Source organism: Camelus ferus, chromosome 9 (genome assembly GCF_009834535.1).
Source record: "Camelus ferus isolate YT-003-E chromosome 9, BCGSAC_Cfer_1.0, whole genome shotgun sequence".
Taxonomy (NCBI): domain Eukaryota; kingdom Metazoa; phylum Chordata; class Mammalia; order Artiodactyla; family Camelidae; genus Camelus; species Camelus ferus.
Genome location: NC_045704.1, coordinates 23,826,490 through 23,853,756, shown reverse-complemented (window position 1 = coordinate 23,853,756; position 27,267 = coordinate 23,826,490). Strand labels below are relative to the sequence as shown.

The 27,267-nt window shown below is 43.5% G+C and overlaps 2 protein-coding genes and 1 long non-coding RNA gene across 5 annotated transcripts in view; 1 reads left to right on the top strand and 2 right to left on the bottom strand.

Annotated features, from left to right (window-relative positions):
* Positions 1 to 363: 363 nt before the first annotated feature.
* Positions 364 to 9,678, bottom strand: LOC106729668. Its single transcript, XR_001366075.2, has 3 exons — positions 9,536 to 9,678; positions 6,597 to 6,654; positions 364 to 1,333 (listed from the first exon to the last, which is right to left on the bottom strand). It is a non-coding gene; the product is annotated as an uncharacterized LOC106729668 (long non-coding RNA).
* Positions 9,679 to 9,791: 113 nt separating this feature from the next.
* Positions 9,792 to 16,461, top strand: PDCD5 (programmed cell death 5). The gene is made up of 6 exons (XM_032486217.1): positions 9,792 to 9,974; positions 11,131 to 11,168; positions 13,314 to 13,375; positions 14,858 to 14,949; positions 15,877 to 15,948; positions 16,269 to 16,461. The coding sequence occupies exons 1-6, from the start codon at positions 9,909 to 9,911 to the stop codon at positions 16,314 to 16,316; spliced, it is 378 nt and encodes a 125-aa protein (XP_032342108.1). The 5' UTR covers positions 9,792 to 9,908; the 3' UTR covers positions 16,317 to 16,461.
* A 2,539-nt stretch (positions 16,462 to 19,000) lies between these two features.
* The window catches only part of ANKRD27 (ankyrin repeat domain 27), a 42,909-nt gene continuing 34,642 nt past the window's right edge, over positions 19,001 to 27,267 (bottom strand). For all 3 annotated transcript variants that reach the window (XM_032486207.1, XM_032486206.1, XM_032486208.1), the window contains 7 exons: positions 25,520 to 25,717; positions 24,681 to 24,800; positions 23,745 to 23,906; positions 22,532 to 22,643; positions 21,679 to 21,757; positions 21,420 to 21,492; positions 19,001 to 20,360 (listed from right to left, as the gene is read on the bottom strand). In XM_032486207.1, coding sequence (XP_032342098.1) covers positions 20,142 to 20,360; positions 21,420 to 21,492; positions 21,679 to 21,757; positions 22,532 to 22,643; positions 23,745 to 23,906; positions 24,681 to 24,800; positions 25,520 to 25,717 — 963 coding nt within the window. In that variant the 3' untranslated portion in view covers positions 19,001 to 20,141. The remainder of the gene's footprint in view (positions 20,361 to 21,419; positions 21,493 to 21,678; positions 21,758 to 22,531; positions 22,644 to 23,744; positions 23,907 to 24,680; positions 24,801 to 25,519; positions 25,718 to 27,267) is intronic.

Here is a 27,267-nt window from a genome sequence, read left to right as displayed (position 1 = left end):
CAGAGTGAAACCCTCCCCCAAGGAACAACAAACAGGAAGCTTGAGAGAGAAAAATCCCTGTGGCTGAGGAAAGGGTGCCCCCCAACCCTGATCCCCTCCATCCTCAGCAAAATCCCTAAGCCCCACTCATCTGTCTACACCTGGAGGAAGCCAACTGAGGAGAAACGAGGCTGAGGAGGTTCAGGGTAAGTGCACAACACGGTTGCCCTTTGGCAGGCGCTCCCACCAGGTCCCAGGTTGGGGAGGGACTGGCTGAGTGTCTTCTCTTTCTTCTCCCAAGAAAGATCCAAGGAAGTCTTCTGGGCGTCCGACCGGACTGGTGCGTTAGTTTGCTAAGCCTACCACAACCAAAGGACCACCGACTGGGCAGCTTAAACAACAGAAATTTATTTTCTCACAGTTCTGAAAGCTCGAAGTCCAAGTTCAAGGTGTCAACAGGGTGGGTTTCTTCTGAGGCCTCTGTCCTTGGTTTGCAGGTGGTCATGTCTCCGGGGTCTTCACATGGTCTCCCTCTGAGTGTATCTGTGTCCTCATCTCTTCTTACAAGGACACCATTCATGTCAGATTGGGGCCCACCCCAATGACCTCATTCCACTATAATCACCTCCTTAAAGGCCCTATCTCCAAATACAGCCTCATGCTGAGGTACTGGGGGCTAGAATTTCAATACATGAATGTCTGGAGGACTCAGCTCATAACAGCCAGAAATACCTGAGGAGGCTTTTGAGGCAAGGATGGGTCCTGGAAGGCTGACCAACAGCAGCCCCAGGACGGTAGGACTGAGGAGCTCTGTGCTCCTTAAGGTAGGCACTGCATCTTAGTGGCCTCTGTTTCCCAAATGTCCAGCACTAGACCTGGCAGATAGTACGCTTTCAAAAAATTTTGCGGGGGGAGGGCATAGCTCAGTGGTAGAGTGCATGCCTAGCATGCATGAGGTCCTGGGTTCAATCCCCAGTACCTCCATTAAGAATGAATGAATGAATGAATGAATGAATGAATAAACAAACCTAATTACCTCCTCCTCCCAAGAAAATAACCAAAAACAATTTTTTAAAATATTTTTGAATGAATGAATAAATGAACATCTTGCCAGAAAAAGTATCCCTTCTTCACTTTTTCATGGACAGGTGAGTCTGGTTTTATTTAAGGACAGGTCAGGACCATCCTAATTTCCCTTGAGGTTGGTTTTCTTGGGACCAGGCTGGTGAGGACGAGTATCAAACTTCATCTTGGCCCCCCCTGACCATTCAACGTCCGTCGTCTGCATCAAGCCCCGCCAGGAGCAGGGCCCACAGCCCAGAGCTTTCCAGCGACCCAAGGGTGTGTACACAGCCTGGGAGGCAAAAAAATGTATCAGCACCAAACTATAGAGACAAAAATGCAGCATCAGGATAACACGCTTGATGAGACTTACTATGTCAACTAGCTTCCAGGCCCGTATTTTCACTTATTATTTGTTTACACCTTATATTAGTGTGGGATAGGGGTGCGTTTCAGTATTTTTGACATTTTATATAGTGGAGTCTCCAAAAGTAAAATCCTCTGGGGCCCAGGAGGCTCTTAGACTGGCCCCAGGCTTGGTAGCTTTCCAGCTAGAAGAGGGAATTCCTAGTCAGGGTAACACAGGGGGCCCTCGCCCCACGGCACGGAAATCGTCCTCGGAAGGAAGCTGCCCTCCCAGCAAGTGGCCGTGAAACCTTCAACAGAGCTGCTCCTGAAGCCAAAGCCTCCACGACTGGTTTTAGGTGAGAAAATCTTTTCTAAATATTTCCTGTTTGCCCCCCTTTCCCACCAGGCACATATGATAGCTGTCATCACAAAGGATCCAGGACCTGAGTTTTTTTTTTTTTCCCCCCCCTAAGAGTGGTTTCAGAACTTGGTCAGTAGCTTTGGGAGGGAAATAAGGAAGTGAGAGGGTCTGAGAAAAAGGCAAACAGGTTTCTTAACCATGGTGGTGTGGCTTAGCCCCAAATGTAACCCTCAGTCCTGACATGTGACCTTGTGCCTGGCTTTAGCAGTGATCCGGGAAGGATTTGGAAAAAATGCCATTCCATGTCCTGGGTGCAACTGGATGTAAAGCAGCCCTGCTCCGAGCAGAGAAGCATCAATAACTATCACTTAGAGACAGATGAGAAGCAAATCGGCAGCTGCCAGACAGTCAGTTGAACCCCACTCTGCTGTGTTTTGAGCCTAACTTTCCTTCAGCCTCTTGCATCTCATGTCAGTGAGTTCAGTGGTACTTCCCATGACACAACCGATCAACTGCATGGAGAATAAACTGCTGTAAAAGAGGTTATTCAGACATAACCTTTAAGTGTGAGATCATATGCAATTCAACACGCGGCACAAACAGCTCAGAAGCCTAAGCAGGCCGCCAAGCTTGCTGTGGCTTTCTCCCAGCGAATCCAGGCTTATGGTACCATAATGGAGCATGAATTTACAGCCACAGAGATGTACGAGGGAGATTAAAGCTTCATCTGCAAGGACATACTGTGTGGCAAAAAAAAAAAAAAAAAAAAAAAAACAACCAAGTTATTGTACTTTCTACTTTCTATTCTAATGAGAAACTTAATCCCTTTCGGTAGAGTGTGGGCTCCCTCTGCTGCTGGCAGGAGACACCGGGATGCCACGCACTCAGGGATCCTTGGGGACCTGGCAGAGCAGGCGGGCCTGTCCTGGGAGGAGAAAGATGGGCTGAACGTTCAGACAGGCTTGATCTGGAGGCGCTGCCTCTGTGGGATACTGGGACTATCTGTGCTGCCACAGAAACAAGAAGTGGGAGTGATGGAACATACAAAGAAACCGGAAGATGTCCTGCCCGCATCACCTGTATCCTTCCTGAAATATGTCACAGAAGTGATGCTGGGAGGCAGCAACCCCCGCCAGAGTGACCTCTCTCTCTCTCTCTCCTTCTTTTACCTTCTACACAGCCACCAGCCACTGCCGGAAACTCCTCCAGTTCTGATTCAGATCCCTGCCAACAGTTTTGCTACTGCTCTGGGTTCTGCTTTGTTCAGGCACAGCCAGTAGCTGACGCATGTGGTGCCCAGGAGACTGCATCACCCAGAGGGTCTATCACCTTCCGTCCATCAGTAAGCAACGCTTCTCAACACACCTGGCCACACCCCACTCTAGCCTTCCCCAATCGGTCTGACTTTAACAGTTGCTTCTTCTCAGCAACAGGATATTTTAATGAAGCAGCCACCCCCAGAGCAGAAACATTCCAGTGCCACCACTTTGATGTGTTCCTTTTGGCCAAAAAAAACCTCCAAAAAACCAAAAAAATCCTTGAACTCCAGCTGTTTCTGTTACCAAGAGAGGTATGGGAAGTGGATGAGGTTTGGTGTGGGGGTGAGAGCAGGGGGGTGGGGGCAGACACTACACTCTTTGAAACAAGGACCACACTAGCTCCTCTCAGAATCATCAACTATCCTGAGCAAAACAGCTCATTCTCTGATAATCTGATTATTTGCATGGTCAGGATCTCAAATTCTCTGATTTCTCTCTTAAAGTTCTAATGGCCATTCTCATTTACTTTCAGTTAGTCAGCAGAGATGCACGTGTGTGTGCGTGTCTGCAGCCTTCCCGGTGATACTAGCATCCTGCTACTGGGTATACATTAGCTTCTGGGAGAGAGGGGAGCAGGGACACTGCTAGTTCTCTGGGTGCCACGTGCTGACACACGATCACCTGTTCTCACCTGCAGTCTGCATAGAAACATGTTCAACTACACTTCTGATGGTGTCCTCAGGAATGCACATTTATATTTCTCATCAACACTCATAGCATTTATTCATTTGTTCATTTAGCTAAGAAGTCACCACAGGCATTCAGATGGGAGAAGAAGCTTACTTGGCCAAGGCAGGTAGTGGAAAAGGTCACAGGGAAGAATCAGACCCTGGAGAGATTTTGAAGAGAAACAACAGGATATTCAGGTGAGCTGGATGTCGGATGAGACAGAGAGAGAGGGGCCAAGGTGACTCCAAGCTCTTTAGTGTGCAATTAGGAGGGTGCCTGCTTTTTGACCTGGTTGCCAGGTGGTAACATGTACTGAGATCGTAAACAGTGGAGGGGGCAGGTTCTGAAGGCATGTTGAATTTCGGATGCCTGGTGAACATCATCATGGCGATGTGGAGCAGGCAGGTGGATGTCCTGCATTGAGTTCCAAGGGAGGGTGGAGCTGGAGACAGGATCTGAGAGTCACCCGGGTGTGGATGGCACTGGATAAGACTTCTAGGGGGTGAGTATAAAAAGCCTGAGGCAGAGCCCTGGGGTAACTCACGGATACAGTGAGGAGGAGCAAGCCGGAGCCTACGCAGAACAAGCACGAGGAAAACCTGGAGGCCATGGCGGTGGCGGGGGGCAAGTATTTCAAGGAGTGAGAGATCAAAACTGCTGCTGATGGACTGGAATTATTGCAGCAACCCTGAACATAGCAGTTTCAGAAAATCCTGATTAGAATAATTCAGGAGAAAGTAAGGAGTCAAAAAGTGGAAACAGCAAAGAGAAATGACTTTTTTTCAGGAGTTTTGCAATAAAGGAGAGGAGAAAAATAGGGCTGTAGCAAGAAGGGGCTGTAGCATCAAGGGAAGTGTTTTGTTCTGCTGTTTTGCTTATTTTTCATTGTGGTGAAATATACACAACATAAAATGTACCGCCCTAACCATCTTTAAAAGTCCAGTTCAGTAGTGTTAAGCACATTTGCTTTGTTGTGCAACCCGTCTCCAGAACTCATCTCGCAAAACTTGAACCCTGTGCCCAGTAGACAGCTCTCCGTTCCCGTCTCCTCCCACAGCATTGTACTTTCTGTCTCTATGAATTTGACCACTCTGGTGTATCAGTTTGCTAAGGTTGCCGTTAACAGATTACCACAGGCTTAAACGACAGAAATTTATTTCCTCACAGTCCTGAAGGCTGCAAGTCCAAGATCAAGCACTGGCAGGTTTGGTTTCTCCTGAGGTCTCTCTCCTTTGCTTCCAAACGACCAGGTAGGTACGATTTGCTATTTTTCAAAATGATAAGCAAGGAGTTTAAGAAACACAACCCATACGTATCAAAGTCATAAGGAAAAATAGCAAATGATTTAAATTTTTGTAATTTAAAATAATTCAGGGGAAAAATTACTGTGTCTAGAAGTTTCTAATCAACCAATTAGTCATGTGTAAGATTAAATATTCAGACAGGCAAGAACATAGAAATTTTACTGACCAGCAATTTTTTGTAGAAAATTATTTGATGATATGCTTCAACAAAATGAGGGATTAAACCAGGAAAGAAGACAGGGAATCCAAGAAACAGGATACAACCTCAAATAGCAACAAAGGGAAATCCAGAGCCACAGGAAAGCAACAGGCCTACGGAGAAACCTGTCCAGGTTAAAGATGGAGGCCTTTATAAGACAGGTGTCTGATAACAAAAGTGGAGTCTGTCAGAACAGATGATCTGATGCTAAGTTTAGAAATGTCCAATTTTCTTTGATAAAGAAAAATACAGGCACCCCCAATTTCACTGCAGCATTATACAGAAGAGCCAGGACATGGAAACAACCTAAGTGTCCATCAGTGGATGAATGGATAAAGAAAATGAGGCATATACACACAACAGAATACCATTCAGTCATTAAAAAAAAAAAGAAGAAGAAAATCCTACCATTTGAGACAACATGGATGGACCTAGAGGATGTTATGCTAAGTGAAATAAGCCAGACAGAGAAAGACAAATGCCATATGATTTCACTCATTCATGGAATAAAAACAAAGCAAGTGAACCTAAAAGTCACAGATAAAACCGAAACAGAGTCATAGATACAGAGAACAAACAAGTGGTTGCCAGGGGAGGGGGTGGTGGAGGGATGAGTGAAATAGGTGAGGGAACTTAAGAGGTACAAACTTCCAGTTATAAAATAAACAGGTCACAGGACGAAATGTGCAGCATAGGGAATACAGTCATAACAATGTAATAGCTTTGTATGGTGACAGATGGTAATTAGACTTCTCACAGTGATCATTTTGTAATGTATAGAAATGTCAAACCACTACGTTGTGCACCAGAAACTAACATACTGTTGTAGGTCCATTATACTTCAAACAAACAAACTCACAGGAAAAAAGATCAGATTTGTGGTTATCAGAGGCGGGGAGAGGGGGGTTTTGGGGGATGGGGGAACTGGATGAAGCTGTTCAAAAGTTACAAATTGCCAGTTATACGATAAACAAGTACTAGGGGTGTACATGATTAATATAATTAACACTGCCATGTTATATATGAAAGTTGTTAAGACAGTAAATCCTAAAAGTTCTCGTCACAAGGAAAAATTTTTTTTCTTTTAAAAATTTTTTAAAATTTTGTATCTGTATGAGATGAGAGATATTCACTAAACTTGTTGTGGCAATCATTTCACGATGTATGTAAGTCAAATCATTATGCTGTACACCTTAAACTTTTGCAGTGCTGTAGGTCAATTGTATCTCAATAAAACTGGAAGGAAAAAAGACTTAATTATGATTACAGATGGGAATATCAATGCGATGTAGCACAGATAACAAAATGCATAGATAATAGAAGCTGAGATGTAGAAAAGAAGGACATGAACTTACTGAAAGGGTGGAGATGCTGCTATCTTCATCTTTTAAAGTCAAGAGACACTGTCTACACCTGATGGAATAAGAAACAGAAGGTGTAAGTACATTGCTTAAAGATAAAACAACAAACAACTGGAAAGAGTAATATGCATATTAAGGAACTAAGGAAGAGAAATAGGGGTTGTGGAACCTGTTAAATCCTTATCCATCAAGGGAGGAGGTCATTAGAAAATGTTAAACCATATAAATTAAGACATAACAGCGTAAGCAGATTATTTAAGTATATAGCCTTTTAACTCATTTGCTGATTCTGCATTGGCTTTCTCCCCACTCCCACAGTTGACCAGCTAGTCTCAATGGCTCTCTTGTAGTTCTGTAAACATTTCAGGCAGGCTCCTACTTCAGGGTCTTTGCATTTCTGTTCCCTCTGCCTGGAATTCTCTTCCCTATGATATCTTCATGACCCTGTCTCCTCTCCTTCCCATCTTTATTCAAAAGTCATCATTTCAATGAACACCTCCCTGACCCATCACACCCTATTCCCAATTACGGGACTATTTTTTCTCTCTGTGGCACTTCATTTATCACATTTAACATACATATTCTGTCTTCTATTTCTATATTTATACAATACTCCTATCCACCAGCACTGTGTAAGGGGAGGAGAGTACGGTGATGCTTGCCTGTTTTTATTCACCTCTGTATACACTGGTACCTAGAACCACTGTTTGTCACATAGGAGGCAGGCACTCAATATATATTTAATAAAATAATAAATGTGGGGAGGGTATAGCTCGGTGGTAGAGTGTATGCCTAGCATGCAGGAGGTCCTGGGTTCAATCCCCAGCACCTCCACTGAAAATAATACTTACAAACAAACAAACCAACCAACCTAATTACCTCCCTCCCCCACCAAAAAAGAAAAGAATTTTAAAACAAAAAAATAGAAAAACGTTTTACAACATTGTGAAAGAGAAAAAAATAAGAATACTGAAAACATTATATATGTGCATATATACACACACACAAAACTGTACTCACAAGTAAATTCATTCCTTATTTAAAAAAAACCCCAGTAAATTCATTTCTTAAATGTTTTCATTCTTAAACAAGAAAGGATAAAAATAAACAGAATATTCACTTGAAGGATCTGGAAAGAAAATAACAGAAATATGGAAAGGAGGTAGAAATAAAGATAAAAGAAGAAAAATCAATACTGATAAATTTGAGTGTCTTGGTGTAAAAAACAGCAAAATATTAAAATGGCTGGAAAGTATGATGAGGAAACAGAAAGAAACAATAACCCAAATAAACCATCAAATCAGCAATCCCTAAAAGGGATAGCCCCCCAGGTACAGATGTGATAGGCATAGATTTCCAAAATGTGAAACCCTGAATGAAAGGAATAGGTCTCTAGCAAGTAAAATTATCTTGAGAAGAGACAGAAAACTTTAACAGGCTGATGAAGAAAATGAGAAGCTGTTAAAAGAGAGGCCAAGCCCAGATGGTTTGACGAAGAGTCCTTTCATTTCTGCCCTAAAATAGTCACAACTACATGAGGAATGTATCTTTGTTTTGTGATTTGTTTTGTAAACCTTTAAATATTTAATCCATTGGGAATGTATTTTTGACTTTAGGGATGAGGTGAGAAGTCTTGTCTCTGCTGATCTGGTTTCCTCACTTCTTCATGGGTGTGGGCCACTCAGGCACCAGCCCAGGTGGGGCTGCCTCCTCCCAACCCAAGGCTGATGTCTGTGAAGAGAAGTCACATGACCCATCACATCACCCACTGCACAGAAGATCCACAAAGGGTCTCAAACGGTGACACTCGGAAGTAGAAATCAAGACTCCAGACTTCCACTTTTATCATTTCTCCCCACCAAATCTTGCCTGTTTACATATTAGAAGAAAGGCATCCTTAATGTTTAAAAATGTCAAATTCAAAACATATGGATTCTCTATACTCAAGAACTGAAAGAGATATTTGTACACCAATGTTCACAGCAGCCGTTATCACGATAGCCAAAAGGAGGAGACCACCCAATTGATGACAGGATAAACAAAATGAAGGAAATTCTGACACACTCAACAACATGGATGAACCTTGAAGACATTATGCTAAGTGAAATAAGCCAGTCACAACGAGACAAATATATGATTCCACTTATATGAGATACCTACAACAGGTAAATTCATAGAGACAGAAAGTAGGATGTTTCAAGGGCTTGGGGGCACAGGAGATGGGAGAGTCGTTATTTACTGGGCATACTTCAAGCTTTACAAGATGAAAAGCGTTGTAGAGACTGCACAAGGTGAATGGATTTAACACTACTGAACTGTGCACTTAAAAATGGTTAAACATTTTATATTTTGCCACAACTGAAAAAAACAGCAATACATGTCACAGGTTTAGGAAGCTGACCTATCCCTCCAACACAAACCAACGCCTCCACTCCAAGGGCGAGCTCTTACCGAGCTCTTACCACCAGGAAGTTCACCCCGTCGGGCAGGAGTGTGTGTGTGTGTGTGTGTGTGTGTGTGTGTGTGTGTCCGTCCGTCCGTCCACCAGGGAGTTCACCCCGTCGGGCAGCCGTGTGTGTGTGTGTGTGTGTGTGTGTGTGTGTGTGTGTGTGTGCGCGCGCGCGCGCGCGCTTGCTTCACACCACATCCCACAGCCCCCGCCTGAGGAAAATCTCAGTCTCCAAGTTTGTTTTGACTTGGCTTCTTAACAGCAGGGTGACAAGCGAGTCTCTTCTTGCTCCAGCTCCCCCCAACCCATTTTAAGTGTACAATTTAATATTTTTGAGCAAATTTAAGAACTGTGCAACCATCACCACCATCCAGGTTTAGCACATTTCTTGTCACTCCACTCAGCCTTTCTAAGCCCCTGGATCCTCGTCTGTAAATGGAGATAACAGAAACCTCGAACGTTATAGGCCACTAACAAGTTTTACCTATTATCTTTACACTTGCTGGTGAAGGCCTGTTTCGAGATTACTATCTTTTCCAACACGCAGCGGGATCCACGCGGCCGACGCCCGCGCGCGCAAAGCACGGATTAGAGGCGGGGAGGCGGGACTCAGGTAGACAAGGCGCGGCTCAGCGGTTCGGTCCCCCCGCCCAACGCCTGCGATCGCGGAATCGGGCCTCTCCCCGCGCCCTGGCCGGGGCGGGCGGCGGGGCTCCGGGCTGGATTGGTGATGCCTGGGCCCTGCGGGCGCCTGCGCAGTTTGGAGGGCCGCACGGGCGCGCGCCGAGGGGGCTGCCGGAGTTCCCGCGGAGTGGGCCGGAGCGTGGCCGCGGCTGCTCGCCCTGGACGGCCGCACCATGGCGGAGGAGGAGCTCGAGGCGCTGAGGAAGCAGAGGCTGGCCGAGCTGCAGGCGAAGCATGGGGTGAGCGTGCCCGCCGCCCGCTGGGCCCGTCCCCTGCCGGGCGCCGCCCTCGTCCGAGGTGGAGGGCGCGGCCTCCGGCGGAGGCTCCGAGCGCCGCCGCCCGTGCTCTCCCCGCGGGCCGAGGGTCCCGCCTCTGTCCCCGGCGGCCTCCTGGCCGCCTCCTAGCCGGCTCGGCCCCTCTCTCAGTAGCATCTGGGCTCGGGCGGCAAGCCGACCACGTGCTGCCACGGGCGGGTCGGGCGCGGGGGGTCTCCCCGGGCAGGGGGTCGGTCTCGCCCGGGCTGGCGTTGGTCCCAAACAGAATGCTCAGCCACTCGGGTCTTTTCGGTGCCCTTAGCTCTTGGATCTAGCTCGTCTACTGTTCCAGCCGAATGTCTTTTCCAATTAAGTTGTTCTGACCCAAGTGGTCGGCAAACATTTTTTGAGCGTCTGCTGTGTGCCAGGTGCCGAGCGTACATCGGGGAACATCCACTCTGTCGGAGTTGACAGTCCCGGGGAGGGGCTGGACACTAGACACTAATCCCGTAGATAAAACGCCCAAGAAGCGACTCTCCCATAAAGAGAGGGAGAGGAACGTGTTAGGGATGGAGCGGGACGGTCGGGAAGGAAGTGCTGTTTGAGTCCACAGCGTCCCCAGTACCGAAGTCCGTTTTCTTTTCCAAGAAATATTCTTACCATTTCAAATACGGTTTCGTAGTACAGGGACTCTTCTCCCTAATGGCTGGTTGTATTCTAAGACATTCTATTAGATTGTGACCTTAGAAGCTTTTCAAGACAGTTGTAGTAAGTGGAAACTATCCCTCTGACTTCTGTGACGTCCGGCTTTTAACTATTTGGTAAGCTGTCTCTACCTATGCAGCAGCCTATTAGGCACCAGAAACAAAATAGAGGGCGAACGGTATAGCTCAGTGGTAGCGCGCATGACTAGCATGCACTAGGTCTTGGGTTCAACCCGCAGTACCTCCACTAAAAGAAATGAAAGAAAGAAAGGAGTGGGAAAGGATGTTAAGTGTCAAAAGATAGTCTCCTGCAAGGTACTTAGAGCCATTGCAAAGAGCGAATTGTGGCTGAGAAAATGATATTGAAAAAAGAAAATAGAATGCCTACTATTTTTCCTCTGAAATTACTCAACTAAAGGATAAAATTATTTTTTCAGGATCCTGGCGATGCAGCACAACAGGAGGCAAAGCACAGGTATGGGCTGGAACTCTCAACTTTTTGAAGGGTGGTGTTACCAAAATTTTGGTGAGGGAGGTGGTGGTAATTAGGTTTATTTATTTTATTTTTTAATGGAGGTCCTGGGGAGTCAACCCAGGACCTCTTGCATGCTAAGCATGCACTCTACTGCTGAGCTATATACCCTAACCTCCCCCCCATTTTCTTTTTAACTTTAGTTATTTTAATAGGTGTGTGAATGTTAAAAGTTTTTCTTAGCATAGTGATTTTTTCAAAAATCAGGATATCTTCGCTATTGATTAAACAAACAGGTGTGGAACCCTGCATGACTTACTATGTTGTATTGCAGTTACTGGTTGATGTTTGTTTCTCTGCTAAACTGTGATTACCTTAAAATAGGCGTAATGATAGGACTGTCTCATGGGGATGTTGTGAGGCTTGCATGGGTACAGTGCTTCACGTGTAGTAAGTGCTCAATAAATACTGACTCTTACTCTGTTTTCATGGTTACTTTGTCCCAGCACGTGGCAGAGCACCTCACACTTGGCAGGTTTATTGAAAGAGTGCCTAGTTACGCCATCATGCTATCTTTTCTTCCTAACTGTGTTAACACATAAGGTAAAATTTACCATCTTAACTATTTTTATTAATTATATTCTCAATTATTGTGCAGCAGATCTCTAAAACTTTTCCATCTTGCAGCACTGAAACTATACCTATTAAACAACTCCCCATTTCCCCTTCTCCCACCACACTATCTTTTAACTCATCCCTTCATTCAGCAGATGCTCACTGAGCATCTGCTCTGGGTCAGGCACCGTGCTGGGTCTACAGAAATAGTCAAGGTGGAGAGGGTTCCTGCTCTTACATAGATTGCATTAGTGGGAGAAGCCAGATGGTAAGCACCTGGGATAGCGCTGAGAAGAAAATAAAACTACTACATGAACGTTGTCGATTCTAAAGATGAGAATTTTTTTTTTTCCACATTGTAACGTATCTGAAGTTTGAATGTGTCTCATCCTCTATTGCTCTTGTCCTGGATTCTTCCAGAAAGGATTTACTTTTGTTTCTGCCATCATTTGGATCATTTCTAACCTGAGACCTTTTAGAATTCTCTGCTTGAGGTTCTCCCCTTCCTCCACCCCGGTACCAAGAATTCAGACAGCAGACCTACAGGACTAAAGCTTGAAATTTAAATCCTCAGAGACACTTTTTCTTCCTCCACTCAGGGCCAACACTGATGCGTGCACACATCCTCTCTGCATGGCGCGTTCGTTTCTTGTTTACCTTGTGCTGAGGATGTTGCTCTTTCATGCCGCAGCTTTGAGTGAGGGTCTCCTCTTAGACACTTCATCCAGGGTGTTTTTCATTCTTAGAGATACAGAATACTATGCAGTATCTTACAGTCGATGGCATCTTAGATGCAGTGAAATATAGTAATAGTTTGTGGCAGGATCAAAGTACTGAGGAGCAATAAGGCAGTGGCCTATGGAAGTGGCCTCTGGTCCGTGAGCCCTAGGGTCCTCAGATGGGGGCATTTAGGCACAGCCAGCCCCAGCTCCCCTTCCCATTCGGCCAAAGAATCTCTGCTTTTGCCTGGTGTATGTATTAAGTTCCTTGAAGGATTTCATTTGAAAAACAGTTTCTGCTGCTTAAAAAAAAATTGAAACTGCTGTCTTATGAACATGAATTAGTTCCTACTTGGATAGGTAGGAAGATGCAAGGATAGGAACAGAGTTACAGTTTCACTCCCTTCCCGACCCCAAAACTAGAACCGAGAGTCTTGAAACATGGAGTCTGGTCCTACCTTGGCCACAGTTACCTATGTCTCCTTAACACGGCCTCTGTGGATCTCAGCTGCTTCATCTCTGAGAAAATGACACGGATTAATCACTAGGTCCTTATAATTGCCTGAAATCTCACTATAAATTTCTAACACCTCTCACACACTAGGCACTTAATAAATGTTTATAATGATGGTTGAACTGAAACTCCACCCTGAATTATGCAAATGTGAAATTTTACCTGTCAGTTTCGTAGGTTTACACTCACATGATATAAAGCTGGCCTTTGAGGCTAAGAATGGACTCATTACATTTCTCTGTGTTCAATAGACGTGCTGACAGCCTAGTTCTAATTTTGCTTGACCTGTTTTTGTTGTAGGGAAGCAGAAATGAGAAACAGTATTTTAGCCCAAGTTCTGGACCAGTCAGCCCGGGCCCGCTGTAAGCATCTTCAGTTTTCTTTATTTCCATAAAATTGACTTTGAGTTATTTGAATATGGAGATATATGTATGAAATTATTACTCTCTCTAGATTTAATATTCTTGTAACCTAAAAACATGCAAGATAGATTATGTGTAAGAAGTGTGACATTTATAAACCTAAAGAAATGTACTTAAATCTTTATTATTAAAAGTACCAGCTCTGTTCTCTCTTACCAAGTGCATACAGTTGGCTCTCCGCATCTGTGGGGTCAGAATCCACAGGTACAGAGGGCTGATTGTACTACACCATTTTATGTAAGGGACTTGAGCGTCCTTGGATTTTGTTATTCTCAGGGGGTATTGGGACCAATGTCTTGTGGATACCAAGGGATGACTGACTATACTAGGTAAAATGTATAGGAAACAACTCTTACTTCGGGTCAGTCACAAAATATTGCCAGTAATCGACACGGGTGACGGGGGCTCAGGTTGTTTGTACAGGCAGACCTTGGAGATACTGCGGCGTTGGTTCCAGACTCCCACAATAAAGCAAGTCATGCAGATTTTTTGTATATAAAAGTTAAGTTCACACCGTACTGCAGTCTGTTAAGTGTGCAGTAACATTATGTCTAGAAAAAGTGTGCATACCTTAACTTAAAAATAGCTTATTAAAAAATGCTAACTGTCATCTGAGTCTTCAGTGAGTCATGATCTTTTTGCAGTAGTAACATCAAATATCACTGGTCACAGATCACCATAACAAATATAATAATAGAAAGCTTGAAATATTGCCAGAATTACCAACATATGACACAAAGACATGAAGTGAGCAAATGCTGTTGGAAAAATGGCACCGATAGACTTGCTCAAAGCAGGGCTGCCACAAACCTTCATCTGTAAAAAAAAAACAAAAAACAGTATGTGTGACACGCAAAAAGTGAAGCTTAATAAAAAAAGGCATGCCTATATTCTCTGCTTTAGATATGTTCATAATTTTTCATAATGAAAATCAGGTAGAAAAAAAATTAAATGAGCCAATTCAGAATGAACCAGCATCTCCTGTATTGTAACTTGAAGCCCAGCTTGGAAGAGGCAGCCTTAGATGGATCACTATGAGTATGTATTCGTAGTGATATGTAAATTGCTTTCCAGAAGGCAATCATATATATGTGATTATATGTATTAAAAAATAAATATATACACAAACACACACATATATATTTGAAAGCATGGGGCTTAGCATCTGAGGATGCAGGTTTAATCTTAGCTCTACCACTACCTCTGTGTGGTCTTAACTGAGTTTAACACAGCCAAACTTAAGTTTCCTCATTTTAAGAGGAGTAACAGTAGTCCTTGCCTTCTCTGCCTTGCTAGTCTTAAGACAGATGTAAGTATGAAGTGCTTTGGAAACGTCAGTGCTTAGTTACTAGGTGTAACGTAAATACATTTAATTTTGACTTCTTTTTGGGTATGTGTGTCTATTTTTTTTTTCCTTTTTAGTGAGTAACTTAGCACTTGTAAAGCCTGAGAAAACTAAAGCAGTAGAGAATTACCTTATACAGATGGCGCGATACGGACAACTAAGTGGGAAGGTAAGCTTGGACTGCCTGGAGGCAGTTTTAACCCGTTGTTACCTGCTTCCTCAAAACATATCTTCAGAAGGTCAATTTCATCTTTTTCTGGCTACAGAATTCTTGTTTTTAAAGGAGAGAATAGTTGTATCTACTGTAGATCCTGAAAGATATGTTTTTTTTTTCCTAAAATCCTCTGCTGCTTTCCTGACATCACTGTGGAACCTTGTTAGCGTTCCATATATGGGAACCAGTGACTGTTAGGGGCTGCCAGCTTAAGCTGCTTCTACACTGGAAACAAGGGTTGTCAATAATGCTAATTCATAGGCAAAGTTACGCTTGTTTTGCAAATGAGGAGGTGCTGAAATTCCTGGTTATTATGTGCATTGCTGTAATGGCATGGTGGGATATTCTGGCAACCCGGAGCTGCCTTCAAGATCCAGACGAGCCTCACCTGCACTGGGAAGCCCTCTGCTGCCGCCAACCTGCAGGGATCAACCCCCACTGAACCCCTTTCACTGAGAACGTGTGTGGAAGAGACGACCAGTGGTTCATCTTTTTTGACTGACTTGTCTCCTGCTTCTAAACTTCTCGAGGTTTCAAGGGCAGAAGCTGTGTCTCCATCCCTGACACTTAAGATAGTGGTGTAGGTGGTGTCCTTGTCTGCTAGTGCTGATAAAGGTGTTCTGAAATACCTGTTTAACTTTGGGTGTTCCAAGGAAGCTAACTGGTGGATACTTTTCCTCCTGTCTCAAATGAAGGCCAGCAGAGTAGATGCTATGTGGAACTTAAACCAAGAGTTAATGGCCAGTAGTTTCAGCCCGCTGTCCCGCTCTCCTTCCCTCCTGACCTCTACGCCCACACCCCGGAAGGACTGAAATGATTCAGTCTGCCGAGGTCAGTTCTTTGTTTTTTAAAAAGTGCTGTTTTTCTTTCTGGTTATTCTAGGTATCAGAACAAGGTTTAATAGAAATCCTCGAAAAAGTAAGCCAACAAACAGAAAAGAAAACAACAGTTAAAGTAAGTTTCCCCAAATGCACACGGCAAAAGAAGGGTTGATATTTTAAAAAAGCATTGCATATGCGCCTACTGTGTCAAAAAAGATATTTCAGCCCACAGACATTTTCATCTTACAACAGGGAAGTTTGGGGAGAAAGGCTGCATATATTGAGAATCTATTTTTAAGGCTCTTCTGTTGTTTCCCCTCCCCTTAGATCTTAAACACTTAACGTTGTTTTAAAGACAAGAATGTCTTGCTATAGTAGTAGAAATTTGTCTTCTCAGAAAATGAGTTATACTTTATTAAACATGTTATGATGCTCATTTAATTTCCCCCCCAGTTCAACAGAAGAAAAGTAATGGACTCTGATGAAGACGATGATTATTGAATTTACGATGTTTAGAGACTGGAACTTGATGGAACAATTCTAGGATAGATAATACTTGGCTGAAGTTAAGATCTGGTTGAGTGTTTACTTTGTTTATTGTCTGTATACCTTTTAAAAATAAACTTGTTATGCAAAATAAAACAAACTGGGCAAAGTTGTTTTACTCCTGTAGCTGAATGAACAGAAGATCTGCATTTTTAATTTTTTCCTTTCCCATCAGAAGTTCTTGAACATGTGTAGCAGCATGAATATATCCGTTGTAACTGTGTCATTACTGTTAGGAAAATGGCCTTAGCAGAAGTAAAAGCTGCTCGAGCAGTCTTCAGTAAGGAAACAGCAGCAGCCTGGTAACATCACGGGAGCTAAGACTTTTGGGTTAAGCTGAGTCCGCCTTAACATTTCCAGGCCATGGCAGGAAGGCTGTTGTTCTTCCTGCAGATAGTACTTATGTTTAATGTAAGGAAATTCCTAGCTTTGGTTTCATTTATAATCTGCTTTTCAAAGGCATCGAGTCTAAATATTATCCTTATCCAAACCACCTCTGTAACTAGAGGATATATCCATTGGAAAAAAACAACAAAAGTAACGGGGACATACTGATAATAGCACTTCAACACTGACAAACATGTCTGCGAGAGAAATGATTTCTAATGATTAAAATCCAGTTCGTTTAGCAGTTAAACATTTTGGTAGAAATGTTCTGGGTCTTCTTTTTCTAAATATTTTTTTCCCTTATTTTTTTTTTTTTTTCTTTTTGGGCAGGGGGAGAGTGTATTTAGGTTTATCTATTATTTTATTTAAAACCCAGGACCTCATACATGCTAACCCGGCACTCTACCACTGAGCTATACCCTCCTCTCCTAGAAATGTCCTTCACTGATAAGGTTGCAGGTAACTTAAAGCAAATGTCATCTCTCATATTGTGCTTTATCCCCACCAGGTTATGAAAAACTTTGCTCATAAATTTTAATCATAAACTTAACTCTCAAGTAAGCTGTTTGGTGTAACCTGGTAGATGTCTTAAGTCCTGTGAGACCTAACCCAGGAGGAAGTTCGCTAACATTTAATGAGATGATATGATTAGTAGCAGGAAAGTGATGGGAAGTGTGGTTTACAGTCCCAGTCTCTGCTTTAGCTTGTACACTGCTGACACATGTTTAAAGTATATTTGAGATTTTACTATATTTGAGACTTGAAATCTGTAACCATAGACAGTGAAGAAAGTTGGTGTTGTAATAAATGTCTAGTATTTCTGATTAAACAAATGATTAGAACCATTAAGAACATCAAAAATTTTTCAGAGGAACAGAATAAATCATCAAAAGTAAAAGCTGATGAAGGATTTTGGAAAAAAAATCCCAGTTACAGGTAAGTTTTGTTTTATGTCTCATTTACATGAAAATGCTGGAGGGAGCCTAGACAGTTCTCAACAAGTTTTGCTACACGCTTGTTTTTGCAGAATAACCACTGTCCTGATGGCAAGTACTGATGTGAATGTGTTTAAAAGATTGTCAAACTCCTGGGGGTGGGGAGTATAGCTCAGTGGTTGAGCACATGCCTAGTGTGCACAAGGTCCTGGGTTCAATCCCCAGTATGTCCATTTAAAAAAAAAAAGGAAATAAGGCTAGCATCGTTAAAAAAAAAAAAAAAAAGTCAAACTCCTGTTCTTCAAAAGACACTTGAGATAGAGGTTCTTGACATCAAGGGGGTGGGGTACGTTTCCATCTGGGGAGCGGTTATTCTAAACTTTCTAATTTAAAACTTTAACTGATAACACTTTGAATTCAAAATATTTGTATACAAAATAGAAACCTAAGCATTACTAATTTCTTGAGTTGCCAAATCAAATTTAGTTTTAAGTGGGAAAGTAACTGGAGAAAAACACAAGTATTTTTTAAAATAACTGAGGTAATCACTTCATATTGCCCACGCTGCTATTTACCAGAGTAGCTTAAGAGGAATCTTCTCCCCCAAGACTGACAGTCCCATTCATGATGTCACTCCAGAGGAAGGGCGCACCAAGCTGGAAACTGCCAGTTCAGATGACACCACCAGTCAGGCCTTGACCCCAGCTCTGACAGTACAAGCAAACCAGCCCCCCTTACTTCCATGAAACTATTTCGTTTGACAGTTCTACCAACCAGTGCAACTGTTAGAATTAATTGGGGGTATACGTGAAAGTTTTCAAAATTACATTGCACCGCCACCAAAATTAGGTGGTATTAAATAATATGTATTTGCAGCCTGGAAATGGCTGTGCTGATAAACTGCATAGGAGGTGGCCTCTCGGTCAGGATGGTAGAGGAACCGAGCAGCGTAAGTCAATAAGGTGGTCTTGTTGAAAAGTGGGGGAAAGGAGGTGAATCGGAACAAAGAACTATTTCCTGTTTGGGCTAAAAAGCCATATTCTTTTTTTGTTGTTCTGATGTTAGAAAGCACTTTTGTGTTAGGCACTTTGCCTACTGGCTTAGATTAGCCCTTTTCAAGGTAGTTGGATAATGATCTGCTCTGAATGATCCAGTTTACATATTTCAGTCACATCAGTAACCTAAAAATAAAACGTATGTCCATCCGATGATCCAATGAGGGAAGATTTTTTTCCATATACTAAGCACGTGTTTATAGCAGAAAGGCTAAGAAACATCTCTCCGTAGCAACACAGAAACTAAAAAAGTACACCATAACACGCTCAAGAATCATAAAGTTTACTGTTTCTTTCCCATCATTTGGCACATATCCAAGGCACATTAGAAAATTAAAAATCATAAATTACTTTGTAGAAAAATAATCAGCCCCTCCCTTCTGTACATACGCAAGTATTTCCAAGAACGTGCACAAAACCATTTCCCTATTACAAAGTTATTTGAAAATGTACTCAGGACAAATCCGTGTTTGCAGCTCTAGACCAATTAATAACATAAAAAAATAAGAGTAAAATCTATAGAAATTTATAAAAAGGAATAAATGGCAATAAATCCTAACTTAAACTTTGACCTGGTTTGTGCTGTAAGTTTTGAATCTGAATCAAAAGACTTAAGAAAAGATGTGCCAAGTCTACTTTCTAGTTCAGTAACCATCCATCAGGTGTGACATTAAAGAAAGGGAGGCTCTTAACGGAACGGGAAGTTTCTAGAGACACTGCTCCAGGTGCGTACGTGCAGTGGTCAGTCATCTGTACTTTGTTGGAAGGAAAAATATACCCAGCTTTCCCCACATACATAGTGTAGAACGTGTCATCATATGTGTCCTTCTCACTAAAGTGAACATCAAAATGGCATTTAGGCATCTTTGGGTTCAAGTGTTGCTTTGCAAAGGGACATTTTTCAGGTCCTATTTCCTTCATTCAAATGCAGCATTTCTGCCCGGCCTCCACAGTATCAAGAAACCTAAATTGCTTTTCTTCAGCTTATCCCAGAGGGAGGATTTCTTTTAGCTTGTGGTTTGCTAGTTTATACACGTCACAGAGGTTTAGCACCTTTCAGTAGGAGGTCAGAATCTGGTGATGGAACCTCTCACTGTAACCAAGGAAACCTTAATAATTACTTGAGAAGCATACAGCCTGGTCTTAAGGGTCGGGACACCACCGGAATTTTTGTCCATTCCTTTTCAAGTGTATTCATTAGTTTTAAAGAGGAAAGAAATGGTGATAATTTTTTGTTGTTGCATTCTTTCCATCAGCCACAGAAAAGCTTTCCAGAACTTTCCTTTCTCTCAAGCCAAAGAGAAAGTACACTTAGTTCTAAGCTGTATTCATGCTTGGCATCTTGTTGAGGACTCACTTCTGGCAGCAGATGATTCTTTAATTACCGTTAAGACTGGGAAATGCTAGCCTCTTGGGGGAGTGGTCAGGTTGCCAGCAGTCTCCGGGCCCTTGGGGACAACGGCATCATTGACTGTGTGTCTCCGGAGCATTCGCCTGTTCCCAGGAGCAGGCTGTCTCAGTCCAGGCCTCTCCAGCTGGTCCCCATTTCCTCTGTCAGCAGTCTGAGGTCTGCCCTGGTCCGGCAGGTTATTCTGCTTCTGTGGGGAACTCTGCTTCCCTGGCTAGAGAAAAGGTACGATTCAAACAGCTCACGTCTGCACCGTGCTTTAAACCACCAACCATAGTAACAGCTACCCTTGACTGCTTCTGTGCATCACCCCGTGTGCTCAGAACTTTCCAGGCATAATTTCAACTCTTAACATCCCTGCAGTGAACATATGACAGGTGCACACTCCAAGTGTCAGACACAATGTAAATGCTTTGCGTGTTCTCACGTTTACTCTGTGCAGCTCTAACAAGTGTGCGCTGTTACTCCTGCTATCCTAGAGCTGAGGAAACCGGATCAGCAAAATCAAGCGGTCTGCCTAGAGTCCCCTGGCTCACAAGGGAAAGCTAGCACTTGATAGAACCCGGGCAGGTTTCAAAGTCTCTGGGCTTCCCACCCAGTGGCAAGTCTGTTAGCAAAACCAAGAAAGATTTAAATATGAAATCAAAGTTGGTCATGTTAACAAAAATCACTTTAATCCTCTAAAAGATTTAAAACTTTTGTATATTTGTTCCAACAAGCCTGTGCCTCACATGCTGTAAATTCTAATTCTCATAAATAAGTCATATCTTATACTGGCGAGCAGCAGTAAGAAAAGCCACATTTCTGAGAAAAGCCACCTAATAGCACCACAGAATGTAAAGCAGGCATCTTTTTATAATTAAATATTAAACAGCGCTGTAGGAAGATGGCCACATACAGGCTTGTCTAAATGAGCAACTTTATACCACACGTGAAGCTTTTTACCCATCTACAGTAAACAGTGGTGGTTTCTTATATTCGTGATGAACACATTAGTGAATCTGTTTATTGCATGGTGAAATCTGAGACAGTGCAGCTTTAACTACTTTCCAATTTCCCTCACTTTCCTTTCTCAGCTTAGAAATATATTATTAAATATAACAATAAATGAAGTCTATATTCTTGACCACTGCCTCTAAAGAACTCATTTTTATTGTTATTAACTCTTAACAGTGAAGGGAATAATGAAATGAGAAATGTGTTTACCATGGATTAGTTTTGAAAAATCTAGACTTTAAAAAATAAGATTATAAGCCAGTGTTTAATAACTCACCTCCTGCGGAGACTCTTCAGTAAAATTAGGGACACTTCTATCTCTGGACATAATCTCCCTCGAAGTCCTTCCCCTGAAACCCAGAACAAACTGAAATAAATGTTCGGATACTGGTGCGAAACACTCTGGTGGCCACAAGGTGGCAGTGTTTGCCAAGTGCAGATTTATCTATAACCCATTAAAGCTACACATGACCTGCTTGAATTGGGAGTAAAGTGAAGACCAAAAGCATAGAAGTCAACTCAAATTTCATACTCACTTAAACGGACCGACTGAGTGGACAAAGTAAAACTGTCTTGTAAAAGGTTCATCTGGTAGATCATACATTTTTGAGTTCCCTGTAGAGAAAAGGATAAACATCTGAAAACCTCCAAAATAGTTTAAGAATTGTTTTAAAATTAAAGCATAGATGCAAATTTTCAATTTTCTTTTTGCTAAAGTTTAAAAGAGTTTAAAAAATTAAGCACTGCTTTTGCTTACAGAGACATATTAGTAGATAACCTGTTTATTACCACGTGAACCCCCAGGAAACAGATCAGACCTTAATACACTGATGTTCCCCAGCCACAGCCAGTTATGGTGAGACAGCCTCAGGAGTATCCAGATATGGGAGTGGGTTCACATTATTACATGGCAAAGTATATTGCAACTTAAAGAAAAAAGTTGAACAAAACTAAACTATAACAACTTTTCAAAAAGAAGAAAATGCTTCAGCCCCACCCGTTTGGCAAATGCTGTCCTAATTACTGTCAACTTCCGTACACCTGCAAATTTACAAAGGAATCGTTAAAGGTAGCATCTACCCCAGACGTCCAGGAAATGCTTTAAAAAAGGCCTGGATTTGGAACGTGAGGCATGAAAGAAACTACCAGAGGTCGCTCCTCCCCTCCAGTCGGGGGTGAGGGGGTGCTGAACTTTAATGCTCAGACTGTCCCTCACAATCCACCAGAAAACTAGCATCAAAAACCAATGAAATACGATGTTACATGCATTTCTTTGGTGCCTATATCCCACCCTCAGTCATGATTATAATTATATTTACGAACACCAGCAACTAGTCATGAACTTCCAAATGAACTCAAGTTGAGAATCACAGAAGGTGAAGTTCTTACATTTTTTCCTGATCTTAACAGTAACGTACTCCTTGTGGTCTGTTTCGCCAGCATCATCTAATGTGGCCACACAGCTTGGTACCACTTGAAGTAATTCCATTATTTTTGAATTCTACAATTTGAAAAGGGAAGAAAGTTAACATTTTAAATTCTTTCTTAGCAGGTTATCGCGTGGTTTTGCTCTCAATGTCAATTGCATGGCCAGGCAGCAAAGCTAAGACTCAACTACAGACAGAACTTCGAGGCCATAAAGCCTAGCGCTGGAGATCAGCCCTGCTTCTGGGGCCGGGCTCTGCCCTCTCCTAGGCCTCTGGGCCCGTGCCTCACTGCTCTGTGCAGCTGGGCTGACGATCAATAATAGGCTCTATTATTGTAGAGTTATCATGAGGTTATCCAGGGCCCAGCACATAGTAAGCACTCAATAAACGAGATTCCTCACTGTCATCATTGGAGAGAAAGTGCTAAACTGAAAGCTTAAAATATTTCAGTTCTGTTCTTAACATTTCTTAAATGCCACTGAAAATTAGAAATGAATATACTAAGCCTCTCCGTAGGTTGCATTCATGGTGATTTAACCTGTCAGTAAGTGTCATTTAACAGCCTAATAGTCGTCCACCTGAGTAGGAAACAAGGTAAGGCTCCCACGTGGTAACAGGAGCAGTAAGGAGCTAGCTCCTCCCCCGGAGGAGGAGACTGTACCCTCACCCCTTCACTGCGCAGGTCCACGCGCTGCAAGACCTGTAAATTGTTCATCACAGTTCTCCTTACGGAATGCAGGGTTTGTTCACCAACTGAACAAACTTCCTCCATTGTGCTGCTCAGACCTCAGCTGTGTTCCCAGTGCAGGGATGGTGTGACCAGAACGCCGTCTCAACCTGCTCCTTCCCCGCGAGGGCCTGACTGCTTGTCAGCGGCCCAGACCAGGGTGCCGAGGCCAGCAGTGGGTCGGGGGGCACCTCTACCCTGGCCTTTGAAAACCACCCCTGAAGGACGGGCCCCTGGCTCCCTGAGCAGGCCGCCACTGACCAGGGGACCAAGGACCAGGTCAGGTGTGCAAGCATAGCGGCAGAAGTCCCTGCCCGTGCCCCAGCTCAGCCTGGCACAGCAGATCCAAGGTCTGGCTACTGCCCTCGGACCTGGCTTAAACACAAGGAATCCGGGTGAGCTCTCAGGGAGCCTGGGATGCTCGCAGCAACTCCGCTCTCCCGCTCACCTGTTCGGCACAGTCTACAGCCGTGCATTGCCTCTTGTTCAAGGCCTGAACTGATGCTCCATGCAGCAGCAGCAGCTCCACCACAAAGACGTGCTTTTCTATCACAGCCTCGTGCAGCGCTGTGTTGCCCTTGCTGTTAGCAGCGTTGATGGAGGCCCCGTGCTGGGAAGGGAAGCAGCACAGTGAGGACACCACAGACCGTCCGTGCTCAATCAACGTGGTACCTCGATGGGGGTGCGCTGTAACGTTTTTCCAACTTTCCTGTATGTCTGACATTTTTCTTAACACGTCAGGGGTAAAAGTAATACCGAGAAAAAAAGATTTGTGTACAAAGATATTCATTGCAGTGTTTATCACTATAGCAGGGAAAAAAAAACAGAAGTCACCTAAATGTACTGAGCAGAAACAGATTAAAAAAAAGGAGAAAACAACTATGGTACATTCATAATTATGCAACCATTAAAAATTGAGTAAAGTGAATAATGTTCTACATTAAGTGAAAACAAGAAAGATAGAAGACAATACTGATCTAAATTATGCCCATTTTTTAAAAGTCACCAAACTTAGTTGCCTTTGAGTAAAAGGGTTACGGAAAAGTTGAGTTTTTTCCCTACTTTTAAAATTCTCCCTTCTGTATAATCAACACAGATTACCTTCATCAAGAGAGGGGGGGAAAAGTAGCAGTGACAAAGGACATTCAGCTCACACTTCAGGTAACAATTCAACTTACCTGGTGAGTGAGGCCAGGTCCCAACCTTCAGCAAAATCAATCTGATGCAGCACAGATGCTGAGACCCCGTTTCCCATCAGAGGGTCATTGCGTGGAAACGCAGTGCGAAGTTCCTCGTCCCGGGGCCAGCTTAACGCAAAATCCTCCCGCCCCCGCCCCTCCCCTCTGTGCCCCTGTTGGCAGCTCCGGGGTTGGGGGGCCCTTACCTGCAGCAACAGGGCTGCGACCTCGTGGTGGCCTCTGGAACAGGCGTAAATGAGGGGTGTGTTTCCACTTATATCCCTCTTATTGGGTTTTGCGTTAGAATCTAACAGATACTTCACCACCTAGCCCGGAGAGGAGAATTTGTCAACTTTAAAATTGTCGGAGAGAAATCCTGTAACTTGACAATCTTTTGACTTTTCTCTAAATTTATCTAGAAGGCTCTTTAGACACGTGTGACCCTCAGGAGAAAGCAGACCAACTGGGGGAGGAATTAACATTTGCTGAGGGCCTTCTGTGCGCCGGGCAATGTGCTAGGCACCGGATGTTTTCACTGAATCACTGTATCTCCTCCATGCAGAGCTGGAAGGATGACTCCAGTTTTACATGCTGGGACAATGATGTTTGCAGCACTGTGCTAGGTGGTACTGGAAATATGGTTCCTGTCTTTAAAAAGCTTACAGTAGACCTAATAAGGAAAATGAAAAATTCGAGAGATACTAAACCGTTCGGCACAGACAAGGGCGGCAGGAACGTGGAGGTGGTCAGATGTGGCTGGGGCCCTGGATGACCAACACCCAAGAGTCGGAGAGCGACAGCTCCCGCCAGGGTCAGAATCAGGCGTGAATGCCAGTGGGAGGGGGCTGGCTCCGCCCCCAGAAGGCCCAGGGTCCTGGGTTCCCTTGCTGAGTGGTCCTGCCGTGGGGATCTCAGGATCTCAAGGCTGGGAGCAAGGAAATGTGCCCGTCCTCTAGGCTGGCCACCAAACCCCTATCCCTCTGCAGCATTCCCACCGAGCGGGGTTCTAACCGTGTACACTCTACCCCAGAGACAGAACCCTGACCTGGAAGTGGCCGTTCTGGCAGGCCAGGTGAAGGGGGACAGCTTGGCTGGCGTCTCTGGCCCCCACCCGGGCACCGTGCTTCAAGAGGAGGAGGACCAGGTCCGCCCGGCCGTGCAGGGCAGCCACGTGCAGTGGGGAGGAGCCATCCTGGTTGGTCACATTCACACTGAGCCCACTGGCAGGAATCTTTGCCAGCTTCTAGTAAGTGCAGAAGGTGGAAACGGAAATGTTAGTATTTGCAAAACCCGGCTGAAGGAACTGAAGCTGTCAGTCCCCCACGGCCCCTCTGTCAAACTGGGACTCACAGCAGGATCCTGAATCGGGTTGCCCACAGGTGAATTACTACTTAAGAAAGGTATGACATATCACAGGATTAGCTTGCATTTTCAAGAAAGCAAGGCCCCTAAAATGATACCGTAAGATTCCAAGGCAATTCAACAGGAAAGGGAGTCTGTTCAATGGATGGTGCTGGAACAACTGGATATCCAGATACGGAAAACTGCACATCCCCCCCCCCTTGCCTCACACCACACACCACCAAGAAATGCATCACAGACCCAAATGTAAAAGCTACAACTATTAAGCTCCTTGAAGTGAACACAAAAGATCTTTGCAACATTGGGATAAGCCAAGATTCCTTAGATAAGACACAGAAAGCAAAAATCATGAAAGAAAAGTTTGATAAACTAGATTTCATGAAAATTTTTAATGTTTGCTCTTTGCAAAAGGCAATTAAGAAAATGAAAAAGCAAGTCAGAATGGGAGAGAATGTTTGCCATATGTATATCTGACGGAGGACTTGTGCCAACTGGAATTTTAAAGAAACAAAAAATAAAAAACTCTTGCAACTCAAAAAGACAATCCAGCTTTTAAAAAAAAAATAGGCAAAAGATTTGAAAAGACTTCACAAGACAGCTGAATGGTCCGTCAATGAGCACAGAAAAGTAACATCTTTGGTTGTCAGGGAAATGCAAATCAAAATCAGTAATGACAAAACCAAAGTGTCAGAAGACAACAGTGATGGCCAGGGGATGCAGCAGGGGACGGGGAAAACTTCCAAGGCTCAGGAGAGAATATTTCAGGTGACAGAGACGGTCTGTATCTTGACCGTGCTGGTGGTTACCCGGCCACGAATTCGCTTATCAAATCCCACACAACTGTTTGTTGCTTATCTCCATAGTTCACCTTCATTTTTACCATGAAACTTCCTTAGCATTCACAGTGGTTTTACAATCGATCATGCGGATATAAAAACAATCAATCAGAAACTAGCAGGGCAAACAAAACTGATTTATAAACCAGTATAACTAAAAACAAACATTCCATTCCATTATCAATCATACAGTTGATAGTGGGATTAATATGTCAGTGTTTTCTGTGACCGATCAAGGATTAAAACTTGGGTCATCTAGTTCACTTTTTGATGATTGAAAATGTAATCGTCTTAAAAAAAAAGACTATGCTCAATTTAAAGGATGAATTTTACTGTATGTAATTGACACCCCAAAAATCAAAAACAAAGAAGTTGGGGGAGGGGATTGGGAACACAGGGCAATACCACTGCACACTGCCCAGAATTAAGTTAAAAAGTCAAAATAGCAAATGTTGACCAGGATGGGGAACTCGCACACCCTGCTGGCGGGAACGAACGATGCTACAATCACTCTGGAAAATTTGCCGTTCCTTATAAAAGTTAAGCATATACTTCCTGTATAACCCGGCAGTTACACTCCTAAGGTCATCACTCA